Consider the following 15,687-nt stretch of genomic DNA (forward strand, 5'->3'; position numbering starts at 1 on the left):
TCTCCCTGATACATGTCAAGCTCTCATGGATGTGTCTATTTTGGCCATGGAACACGCGCCTGGTTCTGTGAGAGGGTCTAGAATTGAGCCGTGCAATTCTTTCGAAGCGGCCCCACTTCTCCCTCACATAGGTGATCTCTTTGCTCACAAAGAATCATTAAAAGCGATATGCTTATCCTCGTCAAAATATATATTGTTTCGTTATAGGATTAATCCTCAACAATAACTTTCCAAGTTAGTACAATTAGGTTGTCCCATTGAACCTAGTTCTTGGGATCTCCAGTCTGCATAGGTTGGGTTTTCCTTCATACCAACTTATAGTAGGCTAATGTCTCACAAGACTTCAAACTATCTCCCTATTCAATAATCTGATTAGTGGATCCACAATGTTATCTTTGACTTACATAGTCAAATTTTATAACTTCATTAGAGAGTATAGTCTAATGACATTATGTCTAAGACGTGTATGTCTAGACTTGTCACTAACTCTAAGCTTGTCCAATTTATAATTACTATCACAATAATTAGAAATTTATGTTGATACATTCTTAGTTAACCTTGGAACATCTTCTAATAAGAAGCATAGTCATCCGTACATGCTTATCATTTAATTTTTTTTATGGAAATATTGTTTACTTGGCTAACTAGTAGACAAAATGTCTTTGAACTATTCTGCCTTCGTGTAAACGATTATATATTTTACATAAAAATATTTTATTTTTCGACATAAGTCAAAAATATAGATTATAACGTTTAATCTATCCATCATAAGTTTCTTAGAAGATTTCCATACGTAGATTGCACTTCTAAGTGTAAACATATTCACTTTAAGACATAAAGTCTTTCATTTAATAATATCAATATATCATTTGATAATAACATGATATTTCGTTTAGTGCAATTCATATCCTTTATGGATTTAATCATTTTTATCGTAATTTTCAACGATAAAAATATTGTACAAAAGACACGTAATGAAATAATTTTCATTATCTTCATGATATATATAATTGTCACATCCACTTTTTAATAAAAATATGATCAAATTTTCATATCATTATTATAAAATTTGTTATAAGTCATATCAAGACTTTATAAACTTTCTTTTTCATTTATTTTATAAAATCCTTTTGAAGACATTGGTTCTTCAAAGTTTTATGAAAATAATGTCAAACTATGACACATTTCTTGATTTCAAAATCCTCAAATCTAAAATATCGATTTGAACACCAACTCAGCAAATATAAACAAGACATTTTCTTGTTATTTTATTTCTTTTTATAAAGTTGCGCAACTTTATCTTTTATAGAGAACATATTTCTCTAACATTAAATTATCTTTATATTTATCATAATATACACAATTATTTTTGTGTTGTAATCAATAAAAATATTTGCCCCCACATTCGTGTTGGTACCCTTTTTTAAATCACACACTTATATGATTTAAATCAATGATTTTCAAATCAAGAAATTGTCACACAATTCTTTTACAAATTTCTTTTGTTATACTTATCATACAATGAATAATATAACTATATCATAAATATTTAATTGAATAAAATATAATTTTTATACAAGAGATTAGAATGTTTATTCATATATAAATCATTCTTCACATAATCTCTACATAAAAAATTAAAATATTTAATCAAATAAAATATTTATTTTAACATTTCATTTCTATAAAAGAAATTAGAATATTTAATCAAATAAATATTCACCGTATCACATGATTTCTACAAAAGAAATCATAATATTTCAAGCATCTTTGACCGAAGTCGCTCAAATATTTATTTTCGGTTGCACGTTTGCATCCCATAATATCGGCGCGTTTGCCATATTATTCTCAAATCAAACAAGACTTTCATTGCAATTATTTGATTTCAAAATTATCAAATTAAGTAAGTCTTAATGATGCGTTGAACAATGTATATCAAATATATTATATTAAACCAAAATTAATATATCCATATATATGATATTGTATATTATTGCTTCATGAATTTTTGTCACACAACAAAACAACTATAATATATATAGTCAATAACATAGAAACGTAATCAAATAAATAATATGTCATATATTATTAAACAAATATATATACAATTTCATTTATCATTAAAAATACGTTTAAAAAATACATGATAATTAATTAGAATATTAATTATTACACTTAATTAGAATGTTGATCATTTATCTTTAATCGAATATAACAATAACTAATTATAAAAATAAGTATTCATGTCATCAATTATTCGTTTCTTAATTAATTAGATGACCTTCAACATTCTATAACATTTTTTTGTCAATTAAAGAACACATGATTTGTGACAAATTTCAAAATTATCTATTAAAATAAAAATAGATAGAAAATAAATCTTAATTTATATATATATATAAATTTCTAGATAATCATACTTATTATGAATAACATGAATCATCATATTATTAGCTAATATGCATGATTTATATTAATAATCAATTAGCACATAATCAAATATTTCATATATTAATCGAAGCACTTACATTGCCATGTTTTGAACAATAATCGGCGTGAAGCGACTATGCATGCTCAAAATAAATCTTAGTAGATTGTTCTCACCGAGACAATTTTTGCGAAGAAAATTTCGACTAACATAGTCATGTCTCTTTAAATGCATGATTAGAATAAGTTCTAAAACAAATAACTTATTTAATCTCATTATACATATGACCTTCATTTTCTGTCATTATGAATCACATAATTTCTATAGTGCCCCATTTCATTTCATTTAATAATTTTTACACAAGAAATTATAATGATTTTCACATCAATGACTCAAGTCTGATTTCTATAAAGAAATCATTAACTACCTCATTCATCTCCAACATTAATGGATAGAGTCATTTTAACGAGTCTGATTTCTACCAAGAAATCATTGACTAAACATTCAACTCATAACTTATACACAAGAAATTGAAATGGTTTTAATATCAATGACTAAAGTCATTTTAACAAATCTGATTTCTATAAAAAAAAATCATTGACTACCCCCATTCAACTCATAATTTCTACAAAAGAAATTGGAATGGTTTCAACATAAATGACTAGTGTCATTTTATAACACATCAGATTTCTATGAAAGAAATCATTGGCTCCATTCATCTAATAATTTCTATACAAGAAATTTGAATGGTTCCACCATAAATGACTAGTGTCATTTTATCACGTCCGATTTCTATAAAAGAAATCAACAACGTAAATGACTAATGTCATTTTATCACGTCTGATTTCTACAATAGAAATCATCTTATCAGTTGGATTTGAACAGGGGACCTCCCTTCCGTCACGCACCATTGCGTCTAACTTTGAACCACTGCACCAATGCGCCATTTCATTGTTGTACCGCTTTTATGACCTTTTGTCTTCTTTCTAGAGAAACTTAACTTTCTCTTCTTTTTGACTTAAACTTTGTCAAACAATGAATATATACACATTTAAAACCATAACTTATTATCATAATAAAATGTAATATATAAAACAATGTATAAATAAAGATATCATCTCTCTTTATTTATTAAATCATCCTACCATATTCTTATTAATTATATTGTTTAATTAAAAAGAAAGTATATATTATAATTAATTATTTTAAAACTGAAACCATATGTTTCAATTATAATTAATTTTAACACCATAAATTTTATAAAAATTGAAAGCTAACGTATTAGTTACTTTTTTATTTTCATTCATTATTATTAATAATTTTAATAACCAAACAAATCTTTAAATAAGACTAGAACAAATTAAATTATTGTGTTCTAATTTATTTTCTATATAACATTTGTATAATGAATATACAAATTAATGTTTCTTGAGAAAATTTTCATATAAAATTATATTAGCTTATAAAACTAAACTTTAACAGCATAAGAACATATGTGTTAATAATCAAACATATTTATATGCAATAAAGACTTATCTTTATTTGTTGATTCTTTTATTCCTTTAGATGAACAACTTTATCTTATCGAAATAATCAATCATCTCCTTTGCAACATCGCGACTCAGATTCTGAAACATCAAAGACAAAAATTTTCGACGGCAAAAGCTGTTAAATAACTTAGCACATGAAACTGTTTTAAGATTGTTAGAAATATTGTCTTGAAAAATAACAGAAAAATATATATACATACGATGTTACAAATAAATAAAAATAAAATAAGGTATACGAAGAACAATATCACCGTATTTGATGGTTGATTCGAGGCATGTGTTAGACACATTTCCCTTAAAACAGTTCCACCGTCTCCCCATGTGCTAGAGCTTATCACAGGTGGCTGTCTCCCAGGGTACAACGAATCTGGTAGTGATTCAGCACCGAAATCACTACACAACGAACTTGATAAAGTACCTGAACTATCACCGGGTTTCAACGGAAAAATCGAACACAGAACTCGAAGAACACTCACAAAACAAGAAGAAGACTTTTGGAATTCTAGAGTGAGAAAGAATGAAAATGAAGAAGTTGTTTTTGATTAGAGATGAGAGGTCTTATATTGTTGAAAGTTAAACCATTAAATAAAATCATCATTTGATCCAACGGTTGGCATTGTCTGCCTCTTCATTACCTTAACGTTTTTCTCTTCATTATAGAGTAATTGTTTGCCAAAACAATTAAGGCATTTACAATTCAATACTAACATTACATGGTTTTCTAATTTGTTAATAATAATATAAATTATCATAACAAATAATAATAATAATAACAAACTCATGTAAGTTACACTACAAATTAACAACATTTTGTTAATTGGTCATCAAGGCATTTTAGATCAATTAATTTAAATTAATTGATTTAAATTATACATTTGGATCAAATTTCACCCTTTATTTCACGTTTGAATTTCATGTAAATTTGATTTGATTTTATTATCCATATTCTAATTTCCATTCATTAATGGAATTTATAGAACTAGTTTAAAATTCCAACACGAACACGGTGGAGGAAGTTTGTTACTGCAATGACCGCGCTAATGAAAGTATGAAACTCTTCAAATAGAAATGGAATCAAGTTATTCCGACTTCCAAAAAATTAAACTGGGATTTTCAATCTATTATATATGTTGCTATCATTTTCTTTTATGTCATGTTTTTGTGTTAAAATGGTTTTATTTATATTTTTTTCAAAAGAAAAAAAATAAAGAGGAGAAACAAAGTTAAAAGTCTTCAATATGAGAGAATAAACTCTTTGTGGGTGTCAATTAAGTTAGATGAAAGTGAATCTCTCTCATGACCTACAACATTTCAAAATTTTAATTTGAACATTTAGTTCGGCAAATATAAAAAAAAGAAAAAAGAAAAAGAAAGAATGTTGTTATATTATCATAAAGTAATAAATTTTATATATTAATCTGTCAACAAAATATATATATATATATATATATATATATATATATATATATATATATATATATGTCATTTTGAGTATTATTTGTTATAAGAATAATTTAATGTCAAAAATAAGTTACGAAGAGACATAACTTACTTATAGTTAGGACTTGGTTGAGTAAAGAGTTTTATAGATTTTACCTGGATTTTATCCTAAAAATTCTTGTTTGGTAAAAATTAAGAAAAAATTGATTTTTAAAATTTGAAGACTAATTTACCTTTTAACTTTAGAGGATATGGTGTAGGTGAGAGAATGGTGGTTTAAAGAGAGAATAAAATTAGAAGGTAATTTTGATATTTAAATAATAAAATTATTTGATTTGATGGTTGATAAGATATTTAGGTTTTAGAATAAAAACTGGATTTTATCCAAAAACCTTTTTATCAAACGAGCTCTTAGTGATGGAGTTTAATGTGTCCAAGGTCATGGCTTTGAGAAATTTAACGGTTCAAATTTGAGCTTTAAATGTTATTTTTGTCTTTAAAAATGTTTAAAATCAATAGATAATGTGGTTGTCTAAGTTTCTTTTGATAATATTGAGTTAGAGTTATGAGTTAATCTTAGTAGATTTCTTACATAGTCTAATGTTCGATGTTTTGATGTGTTAAACAACAAAACTCTTCATCGGTATCAACAACAGAAATTAACCACAAGAGTTAATTTATCTGTAGTTACTTTACTTGGGTATATCAAAGGTCGCATTGATTAATGTATGTATATTTATTGATCATTATATTATGTATTTAATCATGTATTGTAACCTCACGTACTTATCAAGGAAAACAGTTTTACGGCTAAAATAATTCTATCTATATTTTATTTCTTTCTTGGTATCAGAGCATCTCTTGGACTACTCCTTTTTTTTTCCGATCCTATGGCTGATTCAAACAAAAATCAGTTGTTTCCTAACTTTCTTCAATCGATCTCTGTTAAACTTGATCAGCACAACTTTGTAATCTGGAAAAGTCAAGTTATACCGGTTCTTAAAGGCAACCGTCTTTTCCGATTTGTTATTGAATCCCACCCAGCCCCCTGTGCAACGATTACTTCTGTACAGGACGATGAAGCTGTTGTTGACGATGACGAAGAGAAACCCACCGTCGTCGCAAATCCTGAGTTTGAAGCATGGGAGGAGAAAGATCAACGAATCATAAGTTGGCTCCTCTCTACCTTATCAGATTCCATTCTTGCTCAAGTTGTTGGCGACGCATGTGAGACCTCTTCGCGTCTTTGGGCTACACTTGAAAGAATGTTCGCAACACAATCTAGAGCTCGTTTGGTTCAGTTGCGATTACAACTCCAGACTCAGAAGAAAGGTAATAAATCAATGAATGAATACCTTCAATCTATAAAATCTATAGCAGATTCGCTTACAGCAATTGGTGAGAGAGTTTCTGAACTCGATTTGTTCACTCATACCTTGAGTGGCCTTGGACCAGAATACGAGGCCTTAGTGGTTGCTGTAACCACCCGTTTCGAACCGGTGAGTGTCGAGGAACTCACTGGACTTTTGCTCAACCACGAACAACGGCTAGAACTGGCACATTTTGTTGCCAACAATGCCTCAGCCAATATTGCTTTCGGACGACATAGAGGAGGTGGAAGAAACTCTCGCGGGAATCCATCGCCGCGAGGAAGGGGATCAAATTCAGGACCCTCTGAATATTATATGGCTAAAAATTCCTATGTCAATGGACCCGAGTCCGAGTCTGGTGGATGCTGGAGCGGGACGCCTTTATATAGGTCCAACAATAACATAAATAATAATTCGAGTCGAGTTGGATCGAATTATGGGACCAATAATCTTCAATTTGGAAACAATTTATTTTTTCGTGACGGGAACCGTCGTAGAAATAATAATGGTGGTAATCAACGTCCGAAATGTACCAATTGTGATCGAATTGGACATTCATCGGATAATTGTCGCTCTCACCAACAATGTCAACTTTGTAATGGTATTGGACATCTTGTCAATATTTGTCGGCGTAGGTTTGATCATAACTTTCAACCTTCGGCTCCGCCTGCAGCTATGATGGCCAGCCCATCAGTGATCTCAGATCCTGCTTGGTATCCAGACTCGGGTGCTACTGATCATATTACGGCTGACTTAGAAAATCTCCAAACTCACTCGGCATATCAAGGTACTAAACGGATTTCAGTTGGTAACGGTAACCCTCTATCCATATCTCACATTGGCAATTCTATTATTAATAGTGGAAATCAAACTCTACATCTACGAAATATTTTGCATGTTCCACAAATTGTCAAGAATTTGATGAGTGTTGCTCGATTTACCGCTGATAATAATGTATTCTTTGAATTTCATCCTTCTTACTGTTTGGTAAAGGATCGCTCTACGAAGATGGAAGTTCTTCGAGGCAGACTTAAAGACGGGTTATACTATATTTCTCCATCAACAATCCCTAAACATGCTCTTACAACCTCTCGAGCTTCAGCGTCTACTTGGCATCATCGTTTTGGACACCCTTGTGCTGCCACCACATCTTATGTTATTTCTCATTTTCAGTTACCTATGTTAGGAAACAAGAACTTTAATGTTTGTGAAGCATGCCAGATTGGAAAAGCTCACAAATTACCTTTTCCAATTTCTATATCAAAAACTTTTGCTCCACTTGATTTAATTCATTCTGATGTTTGGGGACCGGCTCCCGTTTTCTCTACAAATGGTTTTCGTTATATGGTTATTTTTGTTGATGATTATAGTCGGTATACGTGGTTATACCCACTTCAAAAGAAATCGGATGTGTTATCTATATTTGTGAAATTTAAGGCACTTGTTGAAAACCAATTCAACCGGAGTATAAAAATGCTTCAAACTGTTTGGGGTGGAGAATATCGTAATCTTGGCTCATTGACAGAACTTCATGGTATACAGCACCGACTCTCGTGCCCATATACGAGCGAACAAAATGGAGTTGCTGAACAAAAATTACGGCATATCACTGAGATTAGCCTCACCTTAAGGGCACATGCATCAGTACCTCCTCAATATTGGGATGATGCGTCTCTCACTGCAATATATCTTATCAACCGACAACCATCACCTTCTCTAGATCATCGCTCTCCATATGAAATATTATTTCGGTGTGTGCCTGACTATATTTCTTTGAAGACTTTTGGGTGTGCTTGTTACCCTCTCATAAGACCCTACAACCAACACAAGATGGATTTTTGGTCCACCCGATGCATTTTTCTTGGGTATAGCTCGGTTCACAAAGGCTATAAATGTCTCCACCTACCAACCGGTCGTATATACATCTCTCGACATGTTACCTTCAATGAACAAATGTTTCCCTTTTCTACAATATCACCTTCGGCACCTACTCACACAACCCAACAATCATCGTTATCTATCCTCACATATTCTGTTCCATCTACAACCTCAACCGTTATTACTGCACAACCAACCACACCTACCACATCTATCCCTCCTAATAATCCAATTAATCCAATCACTACCCCACCTCAATCTTTTTCTAACTCATCTACTCCCACATTGGTTGAATCCACACCTATTCCTAGAAATCCTCTTCCTCGTACTTCACATGTTCGTGCCCCTACATGCTCCATTCATCCCATGGTCACTCGAGCCAAAAACCGGATTCATTCCTTAAATATCAACTTTGCCTCTAGTGTTGAACCTACATGTGTTTCATCGGCTAATAAAGACCCTGCTTGGAGGGCTGCCATGACATCTGAGTATAATTCTCTACTACAGAACAACACATGGACTCTTGTTCCGCGAACTCAAGCTCGCAATGTGGTTGGATGCAAATGGGTTTTTAAACTTAAACGGAAAATTGATGGGTCAATTGAACGACACAAAGCACTACTTGTTGCAAAAGGTTTTCATCAACAATCTGAAATTGATTATGAGGAAACCTTTAGTCCGGTTGTCAAACCAACTACTATCCGAACCATTCTCTCACTCGCTGTTACACGACAGTGGCCTATCCACCAACTTGATGTGAGTAATGCTTTTCTTCATGGCACATTACTTGAAGAAGTTTATATGGCTCAACCGCCTGGATTTATACATCCTGATTTTCCACATCATGTATGTCGTCTACAAAAGGCCATTTATGGACTAAAGCAAGCCCCGCGTACTTGGCACTCCACATTATGTAGGGCTTTATTATCCATTGGCTTTATTGAATCCAAATCTGATACATCGCTTTTTATTTATCACAAAGGCGATATTTTGGCTTATCTACTAGTTTATGTGGATGATATTATATTTACGGGAAACTCTTCACCCCATCTTATGTCTAGGATATCTAAATTGTGTAAACTATTTCCTATTAAAGACATGGGTGATATTCATTATTTTCTTGGAGTTGAAGCTGCTCGAACTCCTACCGGTTTGTTTCTTAGTCAAGTTAATTATATTTCCACAATCCTTAAGAGAGCTAATATGGTGGATGCAAAGCCACTTCACACTCCTGTTGCCACTGGGTCTTCTCTTTCCAAACATGATGGTGAACCCTTGAGTGACCCACTTCTCTATCGAAGCATTGTTGGCGCTCTTCAATATCTTACTCTCACACGTCCTGAGCTCGCCTTTGCAGTTAATCGAGCGTGTCAGTTTATGCACTCTCCCACCACTACTCATTGGGCAGCTGTAAAACGAATATTACGTTATCTTCGGCATACACCGTATCATGGATTACAAATTCGGTCATCGTCACAACTTTCTCTTACAGCATATTCTGATGCTGATTGGGCCGGATGTCCTGATGATCGTCGATCTACCACTGGCTATTGTGTATTTCTTGGAGACAATCTCATTTCCTGGAATTCCAAAAAGCAACAGGTTGTTGCTCGTTCTAGTACAGAGTCTGAATATCGTGCCTTGGCTCATGCTACTGCTGAACTTTGTTGGCTCCAATCTCTTCTAGGAGAACTTCACGTCACTCTGAATCGTCCTCCTATTCTATGGTGTGACAACATTGGTGCTGCATTTCTCTCTGCAAACCCTGTCTTTCATGCTCGTACCAAACACATTGAGATTGATTTTCATTTTGTTCGTGAACGTGTTGCTCGTAAGACACTTATCATTCAATACATATCAACTCGTGATCAGATTGCAGATATCCTTACTAAAGGTCTTTCATCTAAATGCTTTTCACTTTTTTGTGACAAGCTCACAGTCTGTGCCACACCGTTTCGCTTGCGGGAGGATGTTAAACAACAAAACTCTTCATCGGTATCAACAACAGAAATTAACCACAAGAGTTAATTTATCTGTAGTTACTTTACTTGGGTATATCAAAGGTCGCATTGATTAATGTATGTATATTTATTGATCATTATATTATGTATTTAATCATGTATTGTAACCTCACGTACTTATCAAGGAAAACAGTTTTACGGTTAAAATAATTCTATCTATATTTTATTTCTTTCTTGATACAATCAAATGTATAATGATAAGACTAATTAGACATTTTAGAAGAATCCTAGCCGGTGGTTCTTTTAATATTTTTTATTATCAATTCATTTGAATAATTCGTCACAATCTGTAATGTTATTTAATTTGGACTGATTGTATTAATTCTTAACTTTTTAATAACCCATCTTTAGCATTTAGTGTGAATTAAATATTTTAAGAGTGTTAAGATTAAATAAAATTATGTGAAATCTATATATCCAACTTTAACTAAAATTGTGACAATAATTTTATCATGTTCTTAATTTAATTTTTACTTAAATAAAACCGTTTAAATTTAAATTTTATAGATCATGATTGCTTCTTTGGACAATAAATCATGATTGAAAAAAAGCTTCAAATTGTATTATGATACATAACACAATCAAAAGCAATAATATTATTATTTGATATCAAGATACATTATTAATTACCAAGTAGTTATTTTATTATACGTGTAACTATTCTTGCTCAGATAGAAGCCATCTTCGTTAACCTTCCAATAACATCTGTAGTCTTCGCCATCGTAGCAATATTTATCCGCTATTTTACTATCGAACACATTGAATGATTTATTTCTACCATTCGAATTAAAATGACAGAATAATAATGTAGTCTTAACAAAAATTTTACGAAACCTCCATTTGAATTCTTGGCCCCGCCACACTGTTTGGAGACCAAGGTCATTATTACCTGATTTACAATGAACATACAATGGTTTCGGAACATCTGTCACGTTGCTAATGACATGAACCACACCAAATGGCAAACCATCGAAATCGGTTTTGATATTGTCAACCCTACCAATACTGATTGTGAAATGACTTTGGGTGATAATAGCTATAATAAGAAATTGTAAACTGAAACGGGCTATCATTCTTGATTCCATATCTTATTTGTATGTGAAAGTAATTGTTATAGGCAAGAGAATGCATGCCTATAAATACTCACACATTAGGTACCTAATGTATGTGAAAGTAATTGTTATATGTTACTATTCAATTTTATTAAATTTTGCAGTTGCTTCTTAAACAAAACCGAAAATTTTAAATGCATATAGTTAAATGTTGCCCAATGCTTGTTAAACGCATGCCAATGCTCGTACCTAAATTTTAGCTATTGAAAAAAATGTTATAATTAAAAATATGCTGGTTACAAAATGTTATAATTAGAAATATGCTGGTTACAAAATGTTATAATTAGAAATTACAAAAAATTACCTTAATTTATAAGACAAAATATACTAACTTAAAAACAAAGTTACAATTTTTTTATGAAATTTTCAACATTGGTTTTACTGCATAAACAAATTTTCAAGATATTAATTTGATTTAATTATTAAGAACATACTCACAAATTTTACAAGGACTTTCAACTCAAGACGTTTCAGATGAAATCGAATTCGTGATTTTTTTGGTTTCTTAAGTTGACTCTTATAAACTATTTTTGAGTTTTAAAGTTCTTTATATGTAATAGACATTTTTGTAAAGTTTATATCGATTAATTGATATAACTAATTGATGTTATTTTATATTCGAAGGTAAAAAAATTGTTTAATCTTATAGTCATTATAATTTCGTTTCAATTTATGTAGAACTCGTGATTTTTGATTTATTAAACACTTATTCTTACAAAAAAAAAAAAAAAATCAATTTATTTTCATCTTAACTTGTTTAGTTTTTTCCCAATCAATTATGTATGTGAGTTCATGTTTAATGAATAAATAAAAATTTTAAAAAATAAAGGACAAAATAGTTGGATATGGAGAAATAGAAAGAGCAAACATTATTATATAAATTAAGAGAAGTTCAAACAAGCTCTACATGGGGAGATTAAGGAAGCAAAGAAAAGTTAATAATCCCCCATGAATTAATTAAAAAAGTCTTACAAGACAGAAAACAAAAGTAAAACTCTTGAAACAAAAATCAGATCAAAGCTCATCTTTGGAGCCGGTTTGGGCAGTTGCTGTTTTTGTTTCCTTGTTCTTCTCAATGTACTCAATGATAGCTTCCTTTGTCCTATCCCCATCATAAGACACCAACTTCCCACTTGCAGATTTAAAGTACATTGTCGGGTATCCTTGAATCTCGAATGAATCGCCAGGGACATCATTCTCGGTCGCATCCTACAAACAAAGTAAATCAATCGATCAATCCTTAGATTTTGATCAAGTCTACAATAATAACAATGCAAATACAGCTAGGGGATAATCTTACAAGTTTGGCAATAACAACTTCAGCATCCTTCTCAAAGTGAACAGCAACTTCTTCCAAAATGGGAGCTAGCTTCTTGCAGTGTCCGCACCAAGGTGCATAGAACTCAATAAGAACTGCAGTACCACAAACAACAACAATATTAATAATAAAACCTTAATCTTAATTTCTGCTATTATAATAAACAAACAAAATACAAACCATTCTTTGTCGAGGTGAAGACAAACTCCGCAAGGGTATTGGTAACAACTACTTTAACAGGCTCATCGTTTGTTTCAGGAATTGGCGCAGACTTAATAAACTGCCTCACAGCACCATTCTGAATCACAACACCATGACAATCAAGATTCAAGATGATAATGACAATGATTAATTATGAATGTATATATATATATATATACCACGAAATCCTTCAACCAAGGAGCAATTTCATTAGGGGTGAGATTATCCTTAAAGTATTTATCCCCATTGGTCTTCTGTACGAGTATCAAGGGAACTTGCTCACTGTTGAGTCCAAAATACTGCCAAATATAAGAAAAATACAAAAATTAGTATCAAGTATATATACATATATATATATATATATGAATGAATGAAAATCAAAGTTATATATACCTTCAAGAGATTATCACTGTTTTCAAGGTCAGCCAATAAGAAGATTAATCCCTTTCCTTTGTATGAAGCTGCAAGTTCTTCGTAAGTTGACCTGAAAGAAGTGTAACTATCGCTGGAGAAGTTCACAACTGCCATTACCTATTATTATTATAATAATCATATGAATTAATCCCAAATTAAATATGAATTTGACAAAAAATAAACAAATATATATAAATGTTTTTTTGTACATAGTACGTACCTTGGAACTAGGAGTGTTGAAGTACTTGTCGAGGTAAACTTGATTGTTTGGGTCGTTGTCAAAGATGACCAAGGTCGGAACACTTGATTCTTCAATAAACTTTTCCAATGCTTCCAAATCAAAATTCTTCAACATGAAATTTAAGATATTATTATTATTTGTATTATTATTATTATCAAATTATGTATGAATATATAAATATATATATATATATACCTGAGAATCAACGAAACGTTCATCAAATGGCTTAAGCAATCTGATAGTTGGAACAGAAACAGATGAATCACCACGACCGATCAACTTAGCATCCAAAGTGTGGGCAAACCCATAATCAGATCTCAATTTCTCAGCTAAAGCTGTAAACTTTTCATATTCTTCTCCAGCAAATTTGGGGAAAATTCCAACCTGAATTAATGAAATTAGTAAAGTTTAATAATGTATTTGAGATGAGAATTGAAAAAACCATAATGTATTTAATTATTTGATTGTTCTTACAAGAGAGATCTTCTTTTCATCAATAAGGGTGGCAGAATCTTGGGCAGATTTGATTTCAGAAGAAGCAGGGCCGAGTTGTCTCTTTAAATAGTCAACAATTCCATCAGCTTCACGAGGACCTTTGTATTCTTGACTGTTTTTTCCACCATTTCTTAAGATCTTAATGGTAGGGAAACCCTGAATACCGAACTTGGTTCCCAATTCTTTGTTAGCTTCATCACTTGCATCTAATTTAGCAAGAACGATAGCTGGATCATGGCTACTCAAAACTGAAGCAGCTTTCTCATACTCTGGAGCAAGGCTCTTGCAGTGTCCACACCTGTCACGACACATACATATATATATCATTAATTAAGTAAAAATATATAAAACCCAGATCATAAAAACACAAAACATACCATGGGGCGTAGAATTCAACAACGATGAAATCGTGTTTAGAGACAATATCAGTAAAGTTGGAATGATCAAGCGTTAGAACATGTTCTTTTTCTTCTGCTGAAGAAAATGAGGAAATAGAAATAAGCAAGATGAAGGCAGCCAAAACCCTAGACGCCATGGCTAATTAAAACCTTGGTCTGTATGTATGTTTATGTAAAGAAGAAGAAGAAGGAGACAAGAAGGCGAGTTTTTAGTGAAGGAAAGACTCCAGTATAAATAGTCAAACACCAAGAAAATGATGACGCAACAATCATGACATGTTACTATTTCATTGGTTCTTATGACAATCTCATATTAATTAATTATAATGGATTTCATATATATTACAGTAATAATTATTTTAGATTACAATAATATGCTTCTTTTTTAATATATAAAATATATTTTTCCTTTCCCATTACTGTCAATTATCTTATTTTATTACTTTTGCTAATAAATTTATTGTTTATTCATTTACCTTCATATTTTTTATATTTTTAAAATTTAAAAATATTACAGTTTTAAAACTGAAAATTAATTTATTATTTGATTCATATTTAGTAAAACTTTTAACTTTATTTGGTATAAAATATATTTTTTAATTATAATTTAGATTATAGTATATTTTTTAGATTTATTTTTAGTATAATAATTATTATTCATATATTATATAGATATAATATGATTTTTTTTATTATTATATATATTGACGTTTATCTACAAAGATGAACATGTTCCTTTTATGTCATATTTCTTATTTAGTGTTTTATAAATATGATTTCCTAAAAGATTGGGTCGGACTAAATATATCTAAAAAGTTCAA

At 31.0% G+C, this 15,687-nt stretch overlaps 1 protein-coding gene across 1 annotated transcript; it reads right to left on the reverse strand.

The window, feature by feature from the left end:
• Positions 1 to 12,649: 12,649 nt before the first annotated feature.
• Positions 12,650 to 15,041, reverse strand: LOC124926228 (protein disulfide-isomerase-like). The gene is made up of 9 exons (XM_047466422.1): positions 14,846 to 15,041; positions 14,448 to 14,766; positions 14,169 to 14,357; positions 13,953 to 14,078; positions 13,712 to 13,849; positions 13,498 to 13,617; positions 13,298 to 13,415; positions 13,100 to 13,212; positions 12,650 to 13,008 (listed from the first exon to the last, which is right to left on the reverse strand). Exons 1-9 carry the CDS (start codon positions 15,001 to 15,003, stop codon positions 12,814 to 12,816), a joined length of 1,476 nt encoding a protein of 491 aa, XP_047322378.1. The 5' UTR covers positions 15,004 to 15,041; the 3' UTR covers positions 12,650 to 12,813.
• Between the last annotated feature and the right edge of the window lie 646 nt (positions 15,042 to 15,687).

The sequence above is a fragment of the Impatiens glandulifera genome, chromosome 2, assembly GCF_907164915.1.
Source record: "Impatiens glandulifera chromosome 2, dImpGla2.1, whole genome shotgun sequence".
Lineage (NCBI taxonomy): Eukaryota > Viridiplantae > Streptophyta > Magnoliopsida > Ericales > Balsaminaceae > Impatiens > Impatiens glandulifera.